Source organism: Panthera tigris, chromosome B4 (assembly GCF_018350195.1).
Source record: "Panthera tigris isolate Pti1 chromosome B4, P.tigris_Pti1_mat1.1, whole genome shotgun sequence".
NCBI lineage: Eukaryota > Metazoa > Chordata > Mammalia > Carnivora > Felidae > Panthera > Panthera tigris.
In genome coordinates this window covers 28,732,066-28,752,318 of record NC_056666.1, presented here as the reverse complement: position 1 = coordinate 28,752,318, position 20,253 = coordinate 28,732,066, and the positions used below count along the sequence as shown (strand labels likewise).

Here is a 20,253-nt window from a genome sequence, read left to right as displayed (position 1 = left end):
ACCATATTAGTTGAAGATCCATTGTAAAAATATACCTTATATGACATTAAGTCATTTCAAAGATTTCAGGGTCTGCCAAAAAAATTGAATTTTTGTCAGATTTGATTTTGCATAAAAGACGATTATTGTTTCAGCCTTGCCTCTTGAACAGAGGTTTTCACCATTTACTTTTTTCCTAACATACTAAAAAAATATAGTCTGTACTTATTTTTCTAGAATCTGAGCAGGTACAAAACACATGATTATAACTTTTCCTATCTTGAATTTATGAAAGACGATTTGTAAGTGGAACTGCTGTTATTAGGATGGTCACAGATCAGGATCAACTCAAGAGTTGGTTTTATAAAAACTAGCAAATCTCAACCATAATTTTGTTTAGAATAATTCTAATATAAAATACATAAAATGTTTTAGTCTTCAATAATTTATAATCTCTAATTCCCACTTAATAGGAATTATTTTGGATAAATAGCAGTGTGTTCTATGTGGCACTAAACTATCAGAACCACTCCTTATTCTTTGAATTCTGCATTTTATTTCATCTCTTCTGCTATAAGAGGGGTTTTTTTCCTAATAAACTATAGATTTAGAAGGAAATTATAAGGCATAAAAATTTATTTGAAAATAAAACTATGACTTTACGAAATTCAACTTGAAAATTATGTATATTCTTCTGTTAGAGTCATGCAAGATAGACGAGAACAAGCAAGACAAGACTTGAAAGGTTTGGAAGAGACAGTGGTAAGAAAAACTTGAAAATAAATAAGATAGTGGGATGTTTAATGGGTTTCCCCTGGCTTATGACTAAAGTTAAAGACCAAATTCCAAAAACATTGCTGTTCTTAATTCAAGGCAAAAGAACTTCAGACTTTACACAACCTGCGTAAGCTCTTTGTTCAGGACTTGGCCACCAGAGTTAAAAAGGTAATAAAATAATGCTGAGGTGGGTATTTATATAAGTGGTGTTTACTATGATTATTTATGTTCATAAGTGAAATAATTTTATATTATCAAAACAATTTCTGTGTAGTTAAGGTTAGATTTTTTTTTTTAATCTTTAATGTTTTTGTAGTATTCATTGACCTTCTTTTCTTAGAGTGCCGAGATTGATTCTGATGACACTGGAGGCAGTGCTGCTCAAAAGCAGAAGATCTCCTTTCTTGAAAATAATCTTGAACAACTCACTAAAGTGCACAAACAGGTAATAGAGAGTGTATTTTCTCGTAGCTGCAAATTAAAAAAATTGAGGAGTGTTTATATATTTCAGAGCACTAAGGAGTTTTCATACCCTGAGCTGTTCCATTATTTTAATCAAGCAATTATATAAATAAATCACTAGTAGTTTTTAGGGAACTTAATATTTTTAACAACCCTTTTATCAAGAGGCCATTGAAAATGGTTAGTATTATTTCTTTTCTAGGATTTTAAGTCTTGTCAGTTTTTCTCAGTTATTCATGGTAATTAAGAAACATTTTTTTATAAATTTTTTTTAATGTTTATTTTTGAGAGAGAGAGAGCATGAATGGGAGAGGGGCAAAGAGAGAGGGAGACACAGAATCCTAGGCAGGCTCCAGGCTCTGAGCTATCAGCACAGAGCCTGATACGAGGCTCAAATCCATGAACTGCAAGATCATGACCTGAGCCGAAGTCAGATGCTTAACCAAGCCACCCAGGTGCCCCTTAAATTTTTTTTTTTGGTGTTTTATTATTTTCTTAGTGCACGAGCAGGGGAGGGGCAAAAAGAAGGAATTCCAAGCAGGCTTTTCACTGTCAGTACAGAGCCTGATGCAGGGCTCAAACTCACAAACTGAGATCATGACCTGAGCCAAAATCAAGAGCCACTTAAGTAAACTGAGCCCCCTAGGCACCCCCATGGTAATTTAAAAATCTTCAATAGGTCTTTGTAGTTACAAATACATTTTTTTTGTCTTTTGTCTTTTTACATTTAATGCCCCAGAGTGTGAAATAAATAAAATAATGAGGCAGTTCATTTTTTTTTTTTAAATAATGCTTTCACATTACCTAAACTATGTGGGTTTTTATTGTTTTGCTTTCTGTGCCTTGATATGTGACTTAATTATTTTTAAAGTTTCTTAGTGCACTCAATTGTACATTTCATTATTGTAGACCTGATGTTTGCACCAGAGTAAAGTTAAGGGAATTTTAGCCTTTTTTTGCTTTCAAAACTTGATTTTAACACTTAACATGGTATTTACCAGATGTTACAATTTCCCGTCATTGGCTAGTGGGGAGAAAGAACCCTTTCCCTCAACCCCTCCCAAAATTAAATGAAGTTATATTTTGTGAGACACACATATGGATCTGTATGGATGTATGTATTCTTTGCTTATTGCTGCCTAAGTTGTTAGATAAATGGAAACATTAATATAAAATGTAGTTTTCTTTTCCAACGAGAAGTTATGAAACATTCATATTTCTTCAATTCATCTTGTTAAAGCTAAAATCCTTATTTTCTTTATGTACTTTTAGTTGGTACGTGATAATGCAGATCTTCGCTGTGAACTTCCTAAGTTGGAAAAGCGACTTAGAGCTACAGCTGAGAGGGTAAAAGCTTTGGAGTCAGCACTGAAAGAAGCCAAAGAAAATGCATCTCGTGATCGCAAACGCTATCAGCAAGAAGTAGATCGTATAAAGGAAGCAGTCAGGTCAAAGAATATGGCTAGAAGAGGACATTCTGCACAAATTGGTTAGTAGAACACATTAAAACCTTTTAACCTTGCTTACTTTGAGTGTTTTTATTTACTTGAAAACGTAATCTGATTGACAGATTCTGTGTTGTCATGGTTGTACTTGTCTTTATTTCTAACTTACCTAAGAGTGGCATTGTTGAGAATGAAGAGCAAACTGAGGAATAGCCACATTCACAGGAAAAAAAGATAAATAAGAACTAGACTAGCATGCAAAAACGGTCAGGAGGAGGTGAAGCTATAAAAAGAGCATTTTTTTTTTTTTAATGTTTATTTATTTTTGAGAGAGAGAGAGAGGCACAGAGTGTAAGCAAGGGAGGAGCAGAGAGAGGGGGAGACACAGAATCCCAAGCAGGCTTCATGCTCTAAGCTGTCCGCACAGAGCCTGACCCGGAGCTCGAACTTAGAAACCACAAGATCATGACCTGAGACCTCAGCTTAACCAGCTGAGCGCCCCTGTGTAGAGAGCATTTTTAAAGCAGAGAGACTTGCAGGAATATGCAATCTTTTAGCAACAATGTTACATGTTTTAGAATAATTATTGATACAGGAATTGGGTTCTTAAGAGACTAGGGATTGTATAGGTCCTGGAGAAAAGGCTATAACTGAAAAAAAGGAAGAATTCTCTGAGGAACAAAAAGGCAAACAAAAACCACATTTGGGAATTGTTGTGAATAAAGAGAAGAGTCATGTGTTAAGATTTATGCTAAAGTCAGCTTTTGTTTTTCACACTAGCTAAACCTATTCGTCCTGGGCAACATCCAGCAGCTTCTCCAACTCATCCAAGTGCAATTCGTGGAGGAGGTGCATTTGTTCAGAACAGCCAGCCAGTAGCAGTTCGAGGTGGAGGAGGCAAACAAGTGTAACCTCTACACATTACCCACAGGTTTGTAGTTTATATCTGGCTTTGAGTCACAGCTCTACATGGAAATATTCAGCCATTGGTTGTTAAATACTGCTTTTTTGGATATCCATATTGGGTTGTTTTTTTTTTTTAATGTATGTGATTATAAAAGTAACGGCATAATTCCTTCTAGTCTTTTATCATAGTTTAGATCTCATACTTTATATTCAAGTTTGTGTTCCTAACGTCTTTAACCTTACATACTGGAATATTTTTAAAAGCTCTTGTATTTTGTCTAATGGATATACCATGGCTTATAACTATTCCCTTTATGGGACATTTAATTAAATTAAGCATGCTAATTCTTTTTCTATATTTACTATAAAAAGATGTCTCACATTTCGAATTTCATATACGGAAATTTCAGTTTGGAAAATTTCAAGTGTGAAATATCTTTTTGTGTTCTCTTACCTTTTAGATTATTTTCAGAAGATTCCCAGAAGTGGAATTATAAGAAAGCATGAATATTTTTAAAGTTCTTGATACATACTAGTACATTGCTGTCTAGAAGGACTAGGCCAAATTGCGTCATAGCCAGGGATACTGTCTATTTTGTTCCATCTTTGCCAGTATTGAATATTAATAGTTTTTAAACTTCTGTTTTAATATAAGCATCTCATTGATTTATTAAGAAGTTGGATTTTTTTCATATATTTACAGGCTCATTTATATTTCCCTTTTTTTTTGAGTTATTCCTGTATCCTTTTCCATTTACCTATTGCAAGTGATTTTTATTTGTTTCTAGTTGTACAGGTAATGTCTGTTCCTTATAGGAGAGTAAAGAATTCTCACAAAGTAGAAGATACATTTCATCCAGAGATACCACACAATTTATTGTGTGTATCTTTCTGGTGTTTTCTTTACATATTATAATTTTCTTTTAATATTTATTTTTGAGAGAGAGAAAAAGCATGAACAGGGGATGGTCAGAGACAGGGAGACAGAGGATTTGAAGTGGGCTCTGTGCTGAGACCAGACAGCCCAATGGGGGGCTTGAACTCACTAATCATGAGATCATGCCTGAGCTGAAGTCAAACTGACTGAGCCACCAGGTGCCCACATATTTTAGTTTTTAGATTAAAAATTTCTAACTGTTGATAAATACTCTAATAACATACTGCTCCTATTCTAGTACATGTTTCTTTGTAGCCTTCTTTAACTTGGCAATGTGTTCTGAACATTTTCTTCTACAACATGATTGACTAGTTAATAAGCTGCCTAGTATGTCATCATCTAGCAGAAACACAGATTTTTGTTGTTTAGAAAGTCCCAGATGTATAAACGCTTTGGGTACTAAAAATACTAAAATTATTACGTTACCTATTAACACTTTCTGACAAATACTAAAGTCCACTTATTTGCATCTTGCTTATTTTTACTTTGACACATTGGATAAGAATGGCTCTCAGTTTGAGTAGAGAATTAAGCAATAGTCTGAAGGATTCAAATATCCCAATAACTCATAAAAATTTTTTGTCCACAAAGTATAGGATTTAAAAGAGAGTAACGTAGTGAAGAGTACAGACATTGGAGTTCCATCTAAGTTTGAATCCTGAGTTTTCTACTTTTAGGAACTTGAACAAGTTACTTTATTTGTATATAATTTCTTTCTTGTTTTGACTCCTTTTAAATTTCTTAAGTATGAAAATAAATTATGTGTTTATGATCTAAAACTAATGTATCTGTAAACATAACATTTTTTCTATAATCACAACAGTATCACACCTAACAATATTTTTAAACATTGTCTAATACCAGTCCATATTCATATTTCTCTAATTGTTATTTTTTTCCTAAGTCCTTTTATAGCTGGTTTATCTAAACCAGGGTATAATCCATGACTGCTGTTTACATTCAGTTAGACCTCCTTAGTCTCTTTTAATCTAGAAAAATTCTCCCCTTTTTTAATGACATTGATTTACTGAAGAGACTAGGCTAGTTCTCTTGAGCATATGCCACCTCTGGGTGTGTTTGTTTCTATGTATAGTAAGTAGCTTTGTTCCTCTATTCGTTGTAATGAAAGCATTTATTAGATTGGGCATAAGTAACCATTCTTAATGAGACTACCACATAAAGTAATAATGTGTTTAATATTAATATTGTATTGCATTAATTTAATATTAATATCGTATTGCATCAGTAAAACAGTGGTTTTCCTGCCAATTAGAGGTGGCCTCTGTTTTTCTCCATTTGGAGTAATTAACTTGTTGAAGCCCCTTTGCCACAAGAATGAAAGTCATGCTTGAGAATTCTACAAGTTAAAGTGTTACCTAGTACACAACAGTTGTACAGTAGATGCAAGTTGCCTTTTCTGGAAGTGTAGGTAGGCAAAGGGATTTTCAAAGCATATATATACATACAGATAAAAGTTTATTCTTTTTGGGTATTGTCAGAATTCATGTGTAAACTTTGCACTATCATTCATAGACAAGATAGACCGTGGCCTTACTTAAATATAACTAAGTTTTAGCTTGAAAGTAGAATGGTGATCCCAGTGTAATGACAGCAGTTTAGCACATGAGGGAGATAGCTAACCTGTCCAGATGAGGTTTCAAGACTTGAAGTTACTTGAAAAGTGTAGTCATTTGCAGGTTTGTTTCATTGCTGAGCCAGAGGATAGTGGTTGTTAATTTTTAAAGCCTTGCCGTCTTAAACCATGATTGAGGAGTATAGAAGCCTCATAAGTGATAAAGTGTTGAAAAATCAAATAATATGTAGAGAAATTTTTAATTATTAAGAAACATTTTGAGACACTGGATTTATTTCTGGGAAAGACAACAGTGTATTAATAGTGATTCTTTTAGAACCCAGTTTTACGTGGCTGGTCTTGTAGTTTGCATAATACTTTCGACAAGTTGAGTTTTCCTAAACACATAGGTAAAGAGGTAGTTTAATACAAGATGCCTCCAGGTAACAGCAGTTGGAATTGTTTATTTTAAGGTCACTTTTCCCACTCCATGTATCTCTTGTATATCCCTATTCCTGTCCCCAACCCCCACTTTTTGTTTTTCTTTTCCAGCTACCATGTATAAAACTTTGCTAGTTCATGATCCTTGGCTTAAAAATGTCATGGATATCGTCTACTCCCATTTTATTAACCATTTGTTTCTTTTTACCAAAAAATGTAATTCCTTCATTTGCTCATTCATAACTCTCTTGTGGAGAATAAAGGGCTGACTTTTTAAGCACTATACTGCTTATAAACTACCCTGTTTAAAACTTAAGTAAAAGGAAAAGGAATAAAATCATTTAATATTGCCAGTCTTTTTAATTTGGGGGAAAGTGGTCTAAGCCGTTGGCTAAAATGTTTTTAAACTATTGTGTATTTTATGAACTTACTTCCATCTTTTTCATGATTGTTTGGAAACAAGTTTTGTATAAATAAAAATATTTTGTTTTTCATCTATTTTCAGGCATTGAAAGCAATTGAATATGAAGAGGACATAATATCAAGCAGAGTCTTTCAGTGACTACCCCCTGGGAATTGTAGAATTATAGCTTTTTTTTAATGTATAAATTATACCTGGCTTGTACAGCTGTTTCCTACCCACTCTTCTTGTAAACTCTGCTGCTTCCCAACACAACTAGAGTGCAATTTTGGCGTCTTAGGAGAGAAAAAAATGACAGTTTACAACTGTGGTCCTATTTATTACACAGTTTGTCTTTTGTGTCTTAAATTTAGTCTTCACTGTGCCAAGCTAACTGTACCATATAGGATTGTGCTTTTTGTACTTTTTTTGTGTGTGTGTTTATTTTTTAATCTCAGTTTAAGTTACCTAGCTGCTACTGCTTTTTATTTTGCTTTTCTTATTACGATGTCTTCCTTATTTAGGGAAAATGGAACATTTAGATTAAATGTCTTAAATTTTACCACTTAAAACACTACATGCCCACAAAATATATCCAGTCAGTACTGTACTTTAAAATCCCTTGAAATGATTTCAGAGTTAAAATTATTTGTATCGTCTCTGAAGTTTGCTTCTGAAAACTACTGTTTGAGCACTGAAACCTTAAAACTGCATAAGTAGGCATTTGAGACTGAGCAATGCTACTTAATTCTCTCATGAAATGTCTGTTGCTAAATTATCTTGAATAGAAATATTTTATATCAAAAGCAGTCTCACTTTAAGAAAGAGAGTTTGGAGACTCTTCCCAGTTCTGTAATCAATATGGCCTGATGGAATGAAAATACCCTGCTTCATTCTGGTGAGCCTGGCTAATTAATATAAGAATTGGATAGATTAATTTATCATCTTAATATAGTGAAATGAATTAAGATACTACACGATCAAACAGCATTTTATATTGTTAGTGCTGTATCAATTATTCTAAATTTATAGCCTGTGAAAATTGAAAAAAAGTATGGAAGAACAGGACAAGTATATGGTGGACTTACAAACACGTTGATTAATTTTGGTCTGAAATCCTTGAGGTGTTTTTAATCTGTTAACACCAAGTCATACACTATAATTTATTTCTTGTTTAGTCTAGAAATAATAAATTGCAAGTCACTAATCCTCAAATTATTGTGTTGGCTATAGCCCCTAATTTTGTAATTAGTACTAAGTGTACCTGTTTTTGCCACTCTTCTCAGCTGATTAGGCGACGTCAAGTTTATTTTCAGAAGCTATAAAAGTAATAAGGAAAGAGGTTTCAATATTTGCTTCATCTGTGCGTGGGGTGACTACAGCTATATTAGCAGAAATTTGCAGAGGATGAGGATTTAAGGTTATTCAGTCAGTAAAGAAAGTTGGAGAGTTCTGTGTTAGGATCTGGCTGGCAGAATTAACTTTTTGAAAAAGTTTTATACACAGATATTTGTATTAAATTTGGAGCCATAGTCAGAAGACTCAGATCATAATTGGCTTATTTTTCTATTTAACTATTGTAATTTCCACTTTTATAATAGCTTTGATTTAAAAGATAAATTTATTTATTTATTTTTTTAACAGTCAAAAATCCTTGCTGTTATAGTATGCGACCTTCAAAATGATTGTGTTGCTTTTGATCAAAGAAACACTCCAGAAATTGAGATGAAACCTTGGTGTGCAGCAAGATTGAAGTAATACAGTTAACTTTAAAAAAAAAAAAAAAAAAAAAAAAGTGCTATAGCCTATTTATGATGATAGTTTTCTAAATGGAGAAATATTTGGCTGCATTCACATAGACATTTATATTTTGTTTTCAAAAGAAAGCTTGCTTCTTTGGCAGTACTCTTAAATGAAGCAGATTTTTTTTTTCTCTTTTATCTGAACATGGTAGTTTCACTCTTGTTAGATGTATCACGGGTATTGGTGCTGTGTAACAAACAATTGTAACTAGCATGTGGTTCAGAATACACAATGTTAGGGTTTTTTAATATTGAAATGGTTCTTTTCTATTTATAATTTCAAACTTTCACAAAGTGTACAAAGAATTTCATAAATTAGTTTTCAGTGAACTCTATTTGCTACGGTAGGTCATTAAACAGCATTTACTCTTACAAATGAAAATTTCTGATCATCTGGAACATTGACGCTTATTTCAATTTGCGGTGTCTTTTTTTTTTTTTTTTTTTTGACAATATCAAAGTTCCTCTGAATGGTATTGATAAATGGTTCAGAAGAGAAACTCAGTGAAATAAAAGAATAATATTTATTCATGGTGAGCAATTAAATTATTTGCCTAACTTAAACTACTATTTGTAACTTTCAATTTGATATGAGGTGACAGAAAAGAGTCTTGAGTATACCTGTGGAGTATGTGGGTTTATTTTCAGTGTTTGAAGATACACTCAAAGATCATTGGTTTGGGAAGACGCCATATAATTTTAAGTTAACCTGCATGCTGTAAATGTGTTTTATGTTTAAATAAAGAGGAAAATTTTTTTGAAATGTAATAACTTTCTTAAAACTTAGTTGATGAAGTATTAGGTTGATTTTATATGACTAAGAGGCCTTTTGTCTTGACAGAATAGTGACTAATGTGTCATTATATTCATGTATATTCTGTTTCCTAATGTATTACTTACTCTTTGGACAGTGGGTATTAAATATGTAGGCTGAAAACTTCAGAGCCAGAAATGAAATCAGTCTCACCCATGTTATTTTACTTTAGCCTACCTACATGGTTCTGTTCATCTGAGCCTGATTGTTTTATTAACCTGTGTAAGAAGTGTTTGTTTTTCAATGCTTACTCGGTGGTCCTCAGTGATCATTCAAGCCTAGCTGGAGAAAACTAAAGAAAGACTGTTCTTAAGTTCTAGTGGTGATTTGGCTTTTTGTTGGGGGGGGGGGGGTGTCGGGGTGTATAATATTAAATTCTTTAATAGAAATGTTTAATTACATATAAAAGCATACAGTAAATAATGAACGTCCAAGTACCTCAACAATTTTCAACTCAGGGCTAATTTTGTTTAATCCATAACCCCCACTCATGTGCCCCCTCCCCCATATATACATTAAAGCAATCCTGGATATATGCATTTCTTCATAAAATTTCAGTATATTATGCATATTAAAATACATGCTCGTTAAGCGGTGCCTGGTTGGTTCAGTCTGTTAAGCATCTGACTTGATACTGGCTCAGGTCGTGATCTCGCAGTCATGAGAACGAGCCCTGCATGGGGCTCTGGACTGAACGTGGAGCCTGCTTGGGATTCTCTCTCTTTGCCTCTCCCATTTTCCACACTCTCTCAAGTATATACTCCTTAAAACATACAATACCAGATACCATTATCACCAAAAAAACGAATAATTCCCTAAACAAATTCAATTTTATAAACAATTTGTTTGACTCAAGATCCAATTAAAATCCATATATTGCAGTAGCATCCACTTCATTTCTCTTTCTCATTTTTCCCACTGTAATTAGTTTATAAGGAAAGCAGGTTCTTTGTTTGGTAGTTTACCAGATTTTGCTGTTCACATTCCTTTGATACTAACTCCTTGGTCCTTTATATTTCCTATAAATTTATCCTGGATCCACAGACTTCATCAGGTTTAGCTTTTCTGTTGAGAGAGGTGCAGCATTGCTTCATAGATGCTGATATTCTTCCATCAGGTGGCACATAATGTCTGTTCTCTTCCTGGATTATTATTTGCCATTAATGATCAGTGCCTTTATCCACCAATTATTAGGGGTTACAGAATAGCAGTAATATGTGATGATGCTTTCATTTGTTAGTTGCAGTAGAGAACTGCAGAGGAAAAACAGGATAAATGATTCCTTGCAAGTTTCAAAGTCAGTCATGTCACTACTATCTTCCAGTGGTGACCAGTAGTGCTTTTCCCTTGTTTTTGTTACTTGGTTTTCTTTTAAGTGTGCTCTGTGAGCCTCCAAATCATTTTTCCCTTCTGTGGAGGAATTGAAATGGAAACCGATTCTTACGTATTCTCTCCCACACTGGACACTGGTACAGTGTGTCTTAGGGACTCCACTGTGCTAGCCACTTCTGTTGCATTTATTTCGATAAGCTTAAAGGTGTTGATATATGTTCTGTGGAGTGACCAGATGTCCAGAACTCTCAAATTTGACAGAGGTCAGGAGAGTTAACATGGCCCTGGAGCAAAATTGTACATGAATGTTGTCTGCTACATATGAATGTGAACTGCTTATAATCTGAAAGGAGCACGTTATATACTGTTTTGGCCAGTGGGTGTGGGAAGGGAGGGCACAGCAGTTTCAAAGGCTTCTGTTTGGCCTCTGGGATAGCCTGTGTCCTACAGGCCAAAGATGCATGTGGGGCGCCCTGCCATTTATTATGTCAATTCTGGTTACACATGGAGAGATAAGGAAATGACCTATAAGCTGAGTCCACAGTATATACAATTTTTTTAAAAACAATTCTATACATTACCCAGTGCTCATCATGATAAGTGTACTCGTTAATCCCATCACCTCTTTCATCTGTCCCCCACCCACCTCCCCTCTGGTAACCATCTGTTTCTTCTCTGTAGTTAAGAGTTTGTTTTCTTGGTTTGTCTCTCTTGCTCTTTTTTATTTTTCCTTGGTTTGTTTTGTTTCTTAAGGTCCACATATGAGTGAAATCATATGATATTGTCTTTCTCTGATTTTGCTTAGCATTATGCTCTGTAGCTCCATCCATGTTGCAAATGGCAAGATTTCATTCTTTTTTATGGCTGAATAATATACTTTTATATATATGTGCCACATCTTTATCCATTCACCTATCATTGGACACTTGGGCTGCTTTCATAATGTGAGCATTGTAAATAATGCTGCGGTAAACACAGGGATGCATGTATCCCTTTGAATGAATGTTTTTGTGTTTTGGAAGTAAATACCCAGTTAGTGCAATTGCTGATCATAGGACAGTTCTATTTTTAACTTTTTGAGGAACCTCCATACTGTCTTCCAGAGTGGCTGTAATAGTTTGCATTCCCATGAACCATGCAAGAGGGTTCCTTTGTCTCCACATTCCCACCAATACCTGTTGCTTGTGTTTTTTATTTTAGCCATCCTGACAGGTGTGAGATGATCTCTCATGGTGGCTTTGATTTGCATTTTCCTTGATGATGAATGATGTTGAGCAAATTTTCATGTGTTGTCTGTTGGCCATAGGAGTCTTTGGAGAAATGTCTGTTCATTTCTTCCACCCATTTTTTTATTTGGATTTTTTGTTTTTTGAGTATTGCATTGTATCAGTTCTTTATAGATACTGGTTATCAGATACGTCGTTTACAAATATCTTCTTCCATTCAGTAGATCGTCTTATAGTTTTGTTGACTATTTTCTTTGCTGTGCAGAAGCTTTTTATTTTGGTGTAGTTGCCAATAGTTTATTTTTGTTTTTGTTTCCCTTGCCTCAGGAGACATATCTAGAAAGATGTTGCTACAGCCGATGTCAGAAAAATTACTGAGGATTTCTCTCTAGGATTTTTATGGTTTCCTGTCTCACATTTACATTCTTAATCCATTTTGAGTTTATTTTTGTGTCCAGTTTCATTCTTTTGCATGTAACTGCAATTTTCCCAACTCCCATTTGTTGAAGAGACTGTCTTTTTCCTATTGCATACCTCTTTGTTGAAGATTAATTGACCATATAATTGTGGGTTTATTTCTGGGTTTTCTATTTTGTTCCATTGATCTGTGCATCTGTTTTTGTGCCAGTACCATACTCTTTTGATTACTGCAGCTTTGTAATATAATTTGAAGTCTGGAATTGTGTTACTAACAGTTTTGTTTTTTCAAGATTGCTTTGGCTATTCAAGGTCTTTTGTGGTTCCATACAAATTTCAGGATTATTCTACCTCTGTGAAGAATCCTGTTGGCATTTTGATAGTGATTGCATTACATTTGTAGATTGCTTTGGGTAGCATAGATATAACAATACTTGTTCTTCCAGTCCATGAATGTATGCAGTATAAGAGCACTTAACACATACATTTATAATTTGATCAACACTGGTGTTTATTACTGTGCCTGTACATGTTCTCCTCCCCCTCTCCCCACCATGATGATGCTTCAGACCCCTGAGTGTCAGTGCCAACCCAGACTGTGTCCAACAGCCTCCCCTCAAAACATTGGATATATCTATCCCTCTCTCCAGTGTACAGTTCTAAGTAAATGGCCAGAATTCCGTTTGGGGTCAGATAGGGAATTGTTTTAGTCTGTGCATGCTGTGTTGTTGCCAGGTCCTTCCTCCTGGGTACCAAACCTGTTCATTTTGTGTTCTGGGTTGAAAAACTGGCTTGGGTTAACTGGGAAAGGTATTGTGGCTTTATTAGGGCAACTGCCCTTAGCTTCCTTGTTGTCTTCCATCATTAATATTCTGATGGTAAAAACTGAATAGTATCCTTATTTGCTGCCCATATATGTTGCCCTTAGACATACTGTGTTCTATTAGCCATATCCATAATTGTGAATCCAGGCCTCTAAGCTGCCAGGTCAGCCCTGCTACACAGTATGATAATTATATCCTTCTGTCTTCTGGTAGTTAGGTATCACCACCTGGTCTTTATATTGGAGAGGGTAGGGAGAATTTTGTCATCGCCACCGCTATCAGTAATTCTAGTGGGGTTTTGTTTTGTTTTTTGTTTTTTGTTTTTGGGGGTTTTTTTTTAGCTTTTTTAATGTTTATTTTTGAGAGAAAGAGCATGCACGCAAGCAGGGGAAGAGTAAGAGAGAGGGAGACAGAGGTTCCAAGGCAGGCTCCATGCTGACAGCAGAGCCCCTGTGGGGCTCATACTCCCCAAACCACAAGATCATGACCTAAGCCAAAGTAGGAGGGCTCAACCAACTGAGCCACCCAGCCACCCCAGTGAATCTTGTTCTATAACAGCCTCATTTACCATCAGGCATCGGGCCCTACCATACAGAAGAAAGTCACCGCTGAACTTTTTACCTTAACCAAGTGATCACCAATGATACATGTGGATATCCTGTACCCTTGATATGTAATGAGAGCACTTTCCTGTTATTCTCCGCCAAAACTCCTAACCCCAATCTGATCATGAGAAAAACATCAAACCAAATAGAAGATCATTCTACAGAATGCCTGACTGGTACTTTTCCAAAGTGACAAGGTCATGAAAAACAAGGAAAGACAAACTAACAAATCACAGGAGACTATGGATTCTTGACAACCAAATGCAGTATGGTATCCTAGATTGGATCCTGGAACAAAAAGTCATCAGTGGAAAACCTGGTGAATAAGTAACGTATCACTTAGTTTCTTAATTTTGAAGCATTGGTGATGAAAGATGTTAACATCGGGAGAAACTGAGTAAAGGGTATAAGGGAATTCCCTATATTACTTTACAACTTTGTAAATCTAAGATTATTCCAAGAGAAAAGGTTTAATAATTTATAAAGCAGTAAGAAACAGAGATACAGCAGTAACATTCTGGAAACTAAAGCAGACTCCAGAAACCTGACATTGAAGTCAACAGTGAAAAGATTACTAAGAAGCAACCCAATATCTCGCCTCCTGTAGAACTCCCAAATGTTCATGAATATGACATCAGGTACCAGTAGAAGGAGCTTGAATATAGGATGCGTTGAAAGTATTTAGGACTTTCAGTTTGATCCCCAGATGGGCTCTTCAATACTATACAGCTTGGCAACAGCATCCCAGCATAAGCCTGTGTGTTTATTTAGAGGGGTAAAACAAGGTCTCTATACTAGGAAACACCACAAAGAGTTGAGGGGAGGGTAACATACTGAAAACAAAGAGTAAGGAGCATGACAATTATCAATTTATTGCCTCTTATCCCCAAACTCACCCTTCATTGCTAATAGAAGTTGAATTGTGCTCCTCCCCCTGCCCGCCCAAATTCCTATAATAAAGTCCTAACCCCTAGTACCTTAGAATGTGACCTTACTTGAAGATGGGGGTCTTTTCAGAGGTAATCAAGTTAAAGGTCACCAGAGTAGCTCTAACCCAATATGGCTGGGGTCCTTGTAAAAGACAAATTTGATACACAGGGAAGATGATGTGAGGAGACATGGGGAACAGCGATCTACAAGCCAAGGAGAGGTCTGGCACAGATTCCTCCCTAAGCCCTTAGAAGAAGTCAACCCTGCCAACACCCTGATTTTGAACTTCCAGCCTCCACAGCTGTGAGACCATAAGTTTCTGTGAAGTTAACTAGGCTGTGGTACTTGATTACGGCAGCCCTAGCAAACTACTACAATTGGCTACACTACAATATTGAGTTGGACCCTCAAGCATTTTTCCTTTTCTCATTTCTTAGCTGGCATGCTTTCATTTGCTTTTCTTGTTAACACTATCCAGTTTTTGGTGGTGTGTTTGTGGTTTTGGATGGAGACATCCAGTGGCTCTCAACCCCAGGGTACAAAGTCTCTAAGCGAGCTTGCAGCCCTGCAGCATGTGACCACCTCTCTGGATGGCAAATAGACTTCCAAAGTCCTGAGTCCCTCTGAGCCTACCCTTCAGCCTCGTGGAGAGGCATTTCCTGCTCACCTGTACTCTGGAGGGATGTGCTAGCCTCAACCCTGTTGTATCCCAGTGAGGTGTTTCCTTTTTCCCAGTTCCAGTCATGGTTCCCCGCTTGCCAACCTTGGCCTGACTGCAACCCAGAGGGATGGTTCTTGCTTGCCTGGCGACTGTGGTCCAGTTCTAGCCTGAGAACCCTAGCAAACTTCACCATTCAGTGGGCTGCAATCACCTTCACCAATTAAATCTGAATCCCAGACATGGGGAAAGGGAGCCCCCTTCTAAGTTTGTTCCATTCTTGGGTACTTTCCCTTAGCCCTAGACTGTTCTTTAAAGTTCTCTGTACCCAAACCCATGGGGGAGGGGAAGGAAAAAAAAGAGGTTAGAGTGGAAGAGAGCCAAAGCATAAGAGACTCTTAAAAACTGAGAACAAACTGAGGGTTGATGGGGGGGTGGGAGGGAGGGGAGGGCGGGTGATGAGTATTGAGGAGGGCACCTTTTGGGATGAGCACTTGGTCTTGTATGGAAACCAATTTGACAATAAACTTCATATATTGGAAAAAAATAAAAATAAAAGTTATCTGTACCCATTTATACTTAATCCCCTTGGACCATGACTGATATAGAGAGTAATATGAAAGTTTATAATGTGAGTATTTAGAACCTCAGCCCTTTATTCCCTCACTTGGCTACCTGAATGCTGGCAGCCAGGCTTAGACTCTCCATCCAGGAGATTAGAAGATTGCTCTGTGAGAGTGGCCAAAATGAACAAATCAGGAGACTATAGATGCTGGAGAGGATGTGGAGAAACGGGAACCCTCTTGCACTGTTGGTGGGAATGCAAACTGGTGCAGCCACTCTGGAAAGCAGTGTGGAGGTTCCTCAGAAAATTCAAAATAGACCTACCCTATGACCCAGCAATAGCACTGCTAGGAATTTACCCAAGGGATACAGGAGTACTGATGCATAGGGGCACTTGTACCCCAATGTTTATAGCAGCACTCTCAACAATAGCCAAATTATGGAAAGAGCCTAACTGTCCATCAACTGATGAATGGATAAAGAAATCGTGGTTTATATACACAATGGAATACTACGTGGCAATGAGAAAGAATGAAATATGGCCCTTTGTAGCAACGTGGATGGAACTGGAGAGTGTGATGCTAAGTGAAATAAGCCATACAGAGAAAGACAGATACCATATGGTTTCACTCTTATGTGGATCCTGAGAAACTTAACAGAAACCCATGGGGGAGGGGAAGGAAAAAGAAAAAAAGAGGTTAGAGTGGGAGAGAGCCAAAGCATAAGAGACTGTTAAAAACTGAGAACAAACTGAGGGTTGATGGGGGGTGGGAGGGAGGGGAGGGTGGGGGATGGGTATTGAGGAGAGCACCTTTTGGGATGAGCACTGGGTGTTGTATGGAAACCAATTTGACAATAAATTTCATATATTGAAAAAAAAAAAAAGAAGATTGCTCTGTGAAACATTTGACAGCCAATACTGGGGGTACCCAAGGAAGCAATTTCAGAAATGCAGGCAAATCCTATTCATACAAACCAATTGCTTCCAGTCAGCTTCTTTGCGTCCCCATCTTAAATATGTACAGTCAAGGATCATCAGACATTTGAGGAAAGCCCTTAAAAGGTGAAAGAATCAAAACAAACAGAATTAAAAAAAAAATATATTATGACAGGGAGGGAGGCAAACTATAAGAGACTCAAATACTGAGAACAAACTGAGGGTTGATGGAGGGTGGGAGAGAGGGGAAAGTGGGTGATGCGCATTGAGGAGAGCATCTGTTGGCATGAGCACTGGGTGTTGAATGGAAACCAATTTGACAATAAATTATATTGAATTAAAATAAAAATAAATATTATGACAAAGAGTGGCTCTATGAAGGGAGAAGAGAATATTTTAAAGAAATGCCACTAATATTCTCAGGTTTTAAAATAGTAAAAAAGTTTGTCTCCACTAAAAAAGAAATTAAAAACCAAGGGACCATAAAAAAGAAATATTCAGAAAACAAAATATCTTGAAAATAGAAATGAAGGGGCACATGGGTGGCTCAGTCGGTTAAGGTCATGATCTCACGGTTTGTGGGTTCGAGCCCCATATTAGGCTCTGTGCTGACAGCTCAGAGCCTGGAGCCTGCTTGGGATTCTGTGTGTCCCTCTCTCTCTGCCCCTCCTCCACTCACGCTCTGTCTCTCAAAAATAAATAAAAATGTTTAAAAAAATAAAAGAGGGGTGCCTGGGTGGCTCAGTTGGTTAAACGTCCGACTTCGGCTCAGGTCATGATCTCACAGTCCATGAGTTTGAGCCCCGCATCGGGCTCTGTGCTGACAGCTCAGAACCTGGAGCCTGCTTCAGATTCTGTGTCTCCCTCTCTCTCTGCCCCTCCCCTGCTCATGCTCTGTCTCTCTCTGTCTCAAAAATAAATAAATAAATAACATTTTTAAAAAATTAAAAAAGAAAATAGAAAATAGAAGTGAAAAACTCAATAGAAGGGTTAGAAGATGAAGTTGAGGAAACTGCTACCAAAATAGTACCCAAAAATGTTGGAAAATAGGGGGAAAAAAGAAATTAGAAGACTAGAACAAAAAGATCCACATGGGAATAATTAAGCATCCCACAAAGATAGAACAGAGGAAATAATGAAATAATTCAAGAAAGTTTAACGAAAGGTCATCAGTTTCTAATGTACAGCACAATGGGTAAAAATAGACCCACACTAAGGTACATCATTGTTATATCTCAGTACAAAGAAGACCTTAAAAAAACAACAGATTTCATACAAAGGGCTGAGAATCTGAATGCATCAACCAACACTGGAAATTACAAGAAAATGTATTACTACCGTCAAAATTCTCAGGGAAAATGATCTCAATTCATATAAAGGAAGTAAAAGATTTCCAGACACACAAGTTCTCAAAATTTTACTTCTTAGAACCCTTTACTGGGAAACTATTGCTAACCAAAATGAGGGATTAAACTAAGAAAGAAGGTGTGGGACATGCAAAAGAAGGGTTCAACAAAAGAAGGGAATCATCAAGGTGACACATAAAGAGCAACCAGTCCAGATTAGGGCCAGTTAGAAAGCTACCAGAGATATGTTTCCAAAATAAAACAGATTAATTGATGCGTTTAAAGATTTGGAGAGGAAATTTATATAACTGAAGAGTAAGGTTAACCAAATGATTGGTACATAGAACCATGAAAGAAGGTAAATTACTGATTCAAAAAGGAACCCTGAGAAAGGAAAAGTTGCCATAATATTTAACATGGCTCAGCTGTGAGTGGCATATTTCATTGTCACAGTATATAAACACTGATTATTAAATTCATAAACATGAATTATTAAATTCATGATATGACCTTATTGAGAAGAAGAGGGGTTAAGGGTGTGGTGTGTATGTGTGTGTGGGGGTGTGGGGTGTGTTTGTGTATGTGGGGTGTGTGGGGGGTGTGGGGAGTGTGGGGTGGGTGGGAGGGGTGTATTTGTGTGTGGTGGGAGGGGTGTGCGTGTGTGTGTGTGTGTGTGTGTATGTGTGTAGTAATGAAAAGGGTTCATTCTTCATCTTCCATAGTGATAACTGATGATGCTTAACCATGAATAATCAAGAAGTAGCAGGGATTTGGAGATGAAAAAAATGAAAAAGGCTGCTTCTGGAGAGTGGGAAAGAGGTGAGGTGGGGCAGGGGACCACTTTTTAGTTTTGTTTATTTTGATTGGGGGGGAAACCACTGTTTTTGAAAAAGTTTTCTACAGCACGTTTGACTTTTCAGGGCTCAGCTCTGTATTCTGTCATCAACAGCTCTGCTGTGAAGATGGCTTTGGATGCTAGCCCCAGGTTCTTGACCTAACAGACTTTAACTTGTTCATTTGTAGAACAAAGAATTGTCATTTGAAAACCGCAAGGTGACTCTTAGATCTCTTGTTGCTCTATAATTCTTTGATGCCAACTAACCTTTCCTGGAGATATAAATATAGCAACTATATGTGCTTCAGCAGCACATATACTAAAAATTGGAATAATACAGACAAGATGAACATGACCCCTGTGTAAAGATGACATGAAAATTTGAAGCATTCCGTATTTTTAAGTAAAATGTTTGTCTGAGTTCAAATATATATATAAGATAAATATATATATCTCACATCTGAAGGGTTCATTTTAAATTAAGCCTTTATAATCACTGACGATGTGCAAAAACAAATCCACAAGTTCTCTGAAATGGAAAGTTATTGAAATTACTTCTTTATGAAATAAATGTTTCTAAAGTTTGAAAATTTAGAAGGGAATTTTTTAAAATTGTGGTAAAATGCACATAAAATAAAATTTACCATTTTAATAATTGTTAAGTGTACAATTCAGTAGTGTTGGAAAAGAAGTGCTTTCTAAAGAAAAATGTACACGGATATTAGCTCAGGACTAGAATTATTTGTGTCATGATCTATACCAGAATATTTAATGCTCTTCATATTAGCTTAATGAATTAATGTTAACATTACGAACTTTCAAATGTGTCCACTGAAGCTAAGATTAGAACCTATGACAACTATTTAAAATATCCAAGAAATTAATTCATTTTTTCACCCACTTAACAGTTGACAGCCATTTGAAATAAAAAATAAAGTAGCGTAACTAAATCTAAGCAATCCCAAATAAATGCTCATTGTTTCTGGAGAGATAGACAAGACATCACCAGTGTGAGCTACAGAAAACACCCACATTAACATCTT

At 36.3% G+C, this 20,253-nt stretch overlaps 1 protein-coding gene and 1 non-coding gene across 2 annotated transcripts in view; both read left to right on the top strand.

Annotated features, from left to right (window-relative positions):
• KIF5B (kinesin family member 5B) overlaps positions 1-9,249 on the top strand; it is a 48,524-nt gene extending 39,275 nt beyond the window's left edge. The window contains exons 21-26 of the mRNA XM_007092757.2: positions 681-741; positions 853-924; positions 1,097-1,201; positions 2,491-2,707; positions 3,444-3,594; positions 7,026-9,249. Coding sequence (XP_007092819.2) covers positions 681-741; positions 853-924; positions 1,097-1,201; positions 2,491-2,707; positions 3,444-3,574 — 586 coding nt within the window. The 3' untranslated portion in view covers positions 3,575-3,594; positions 7,026-9,249. The remainder of the gene's footprint in view (positions 1-680; positions 742-852; positions 925-1,096; positions 1,202-2,490; positions 2,708-3,443; positions 3,595-7,025) is intronic.
• A 10,260-nt stretch (positions 9,250-19,509) lies between these two features.
• On the top strand, positions 19,510-19,611 carry LOC122240629. Its single transcript, XR_006220408.1, has one exon. It is a non-coding gene; the product is annotated as a U6 spliceosomal RNA (small nuclear RNA).
• The last annotated feature ends 642 nt before the right edge of the window (positions 19,612-20,253 follow it).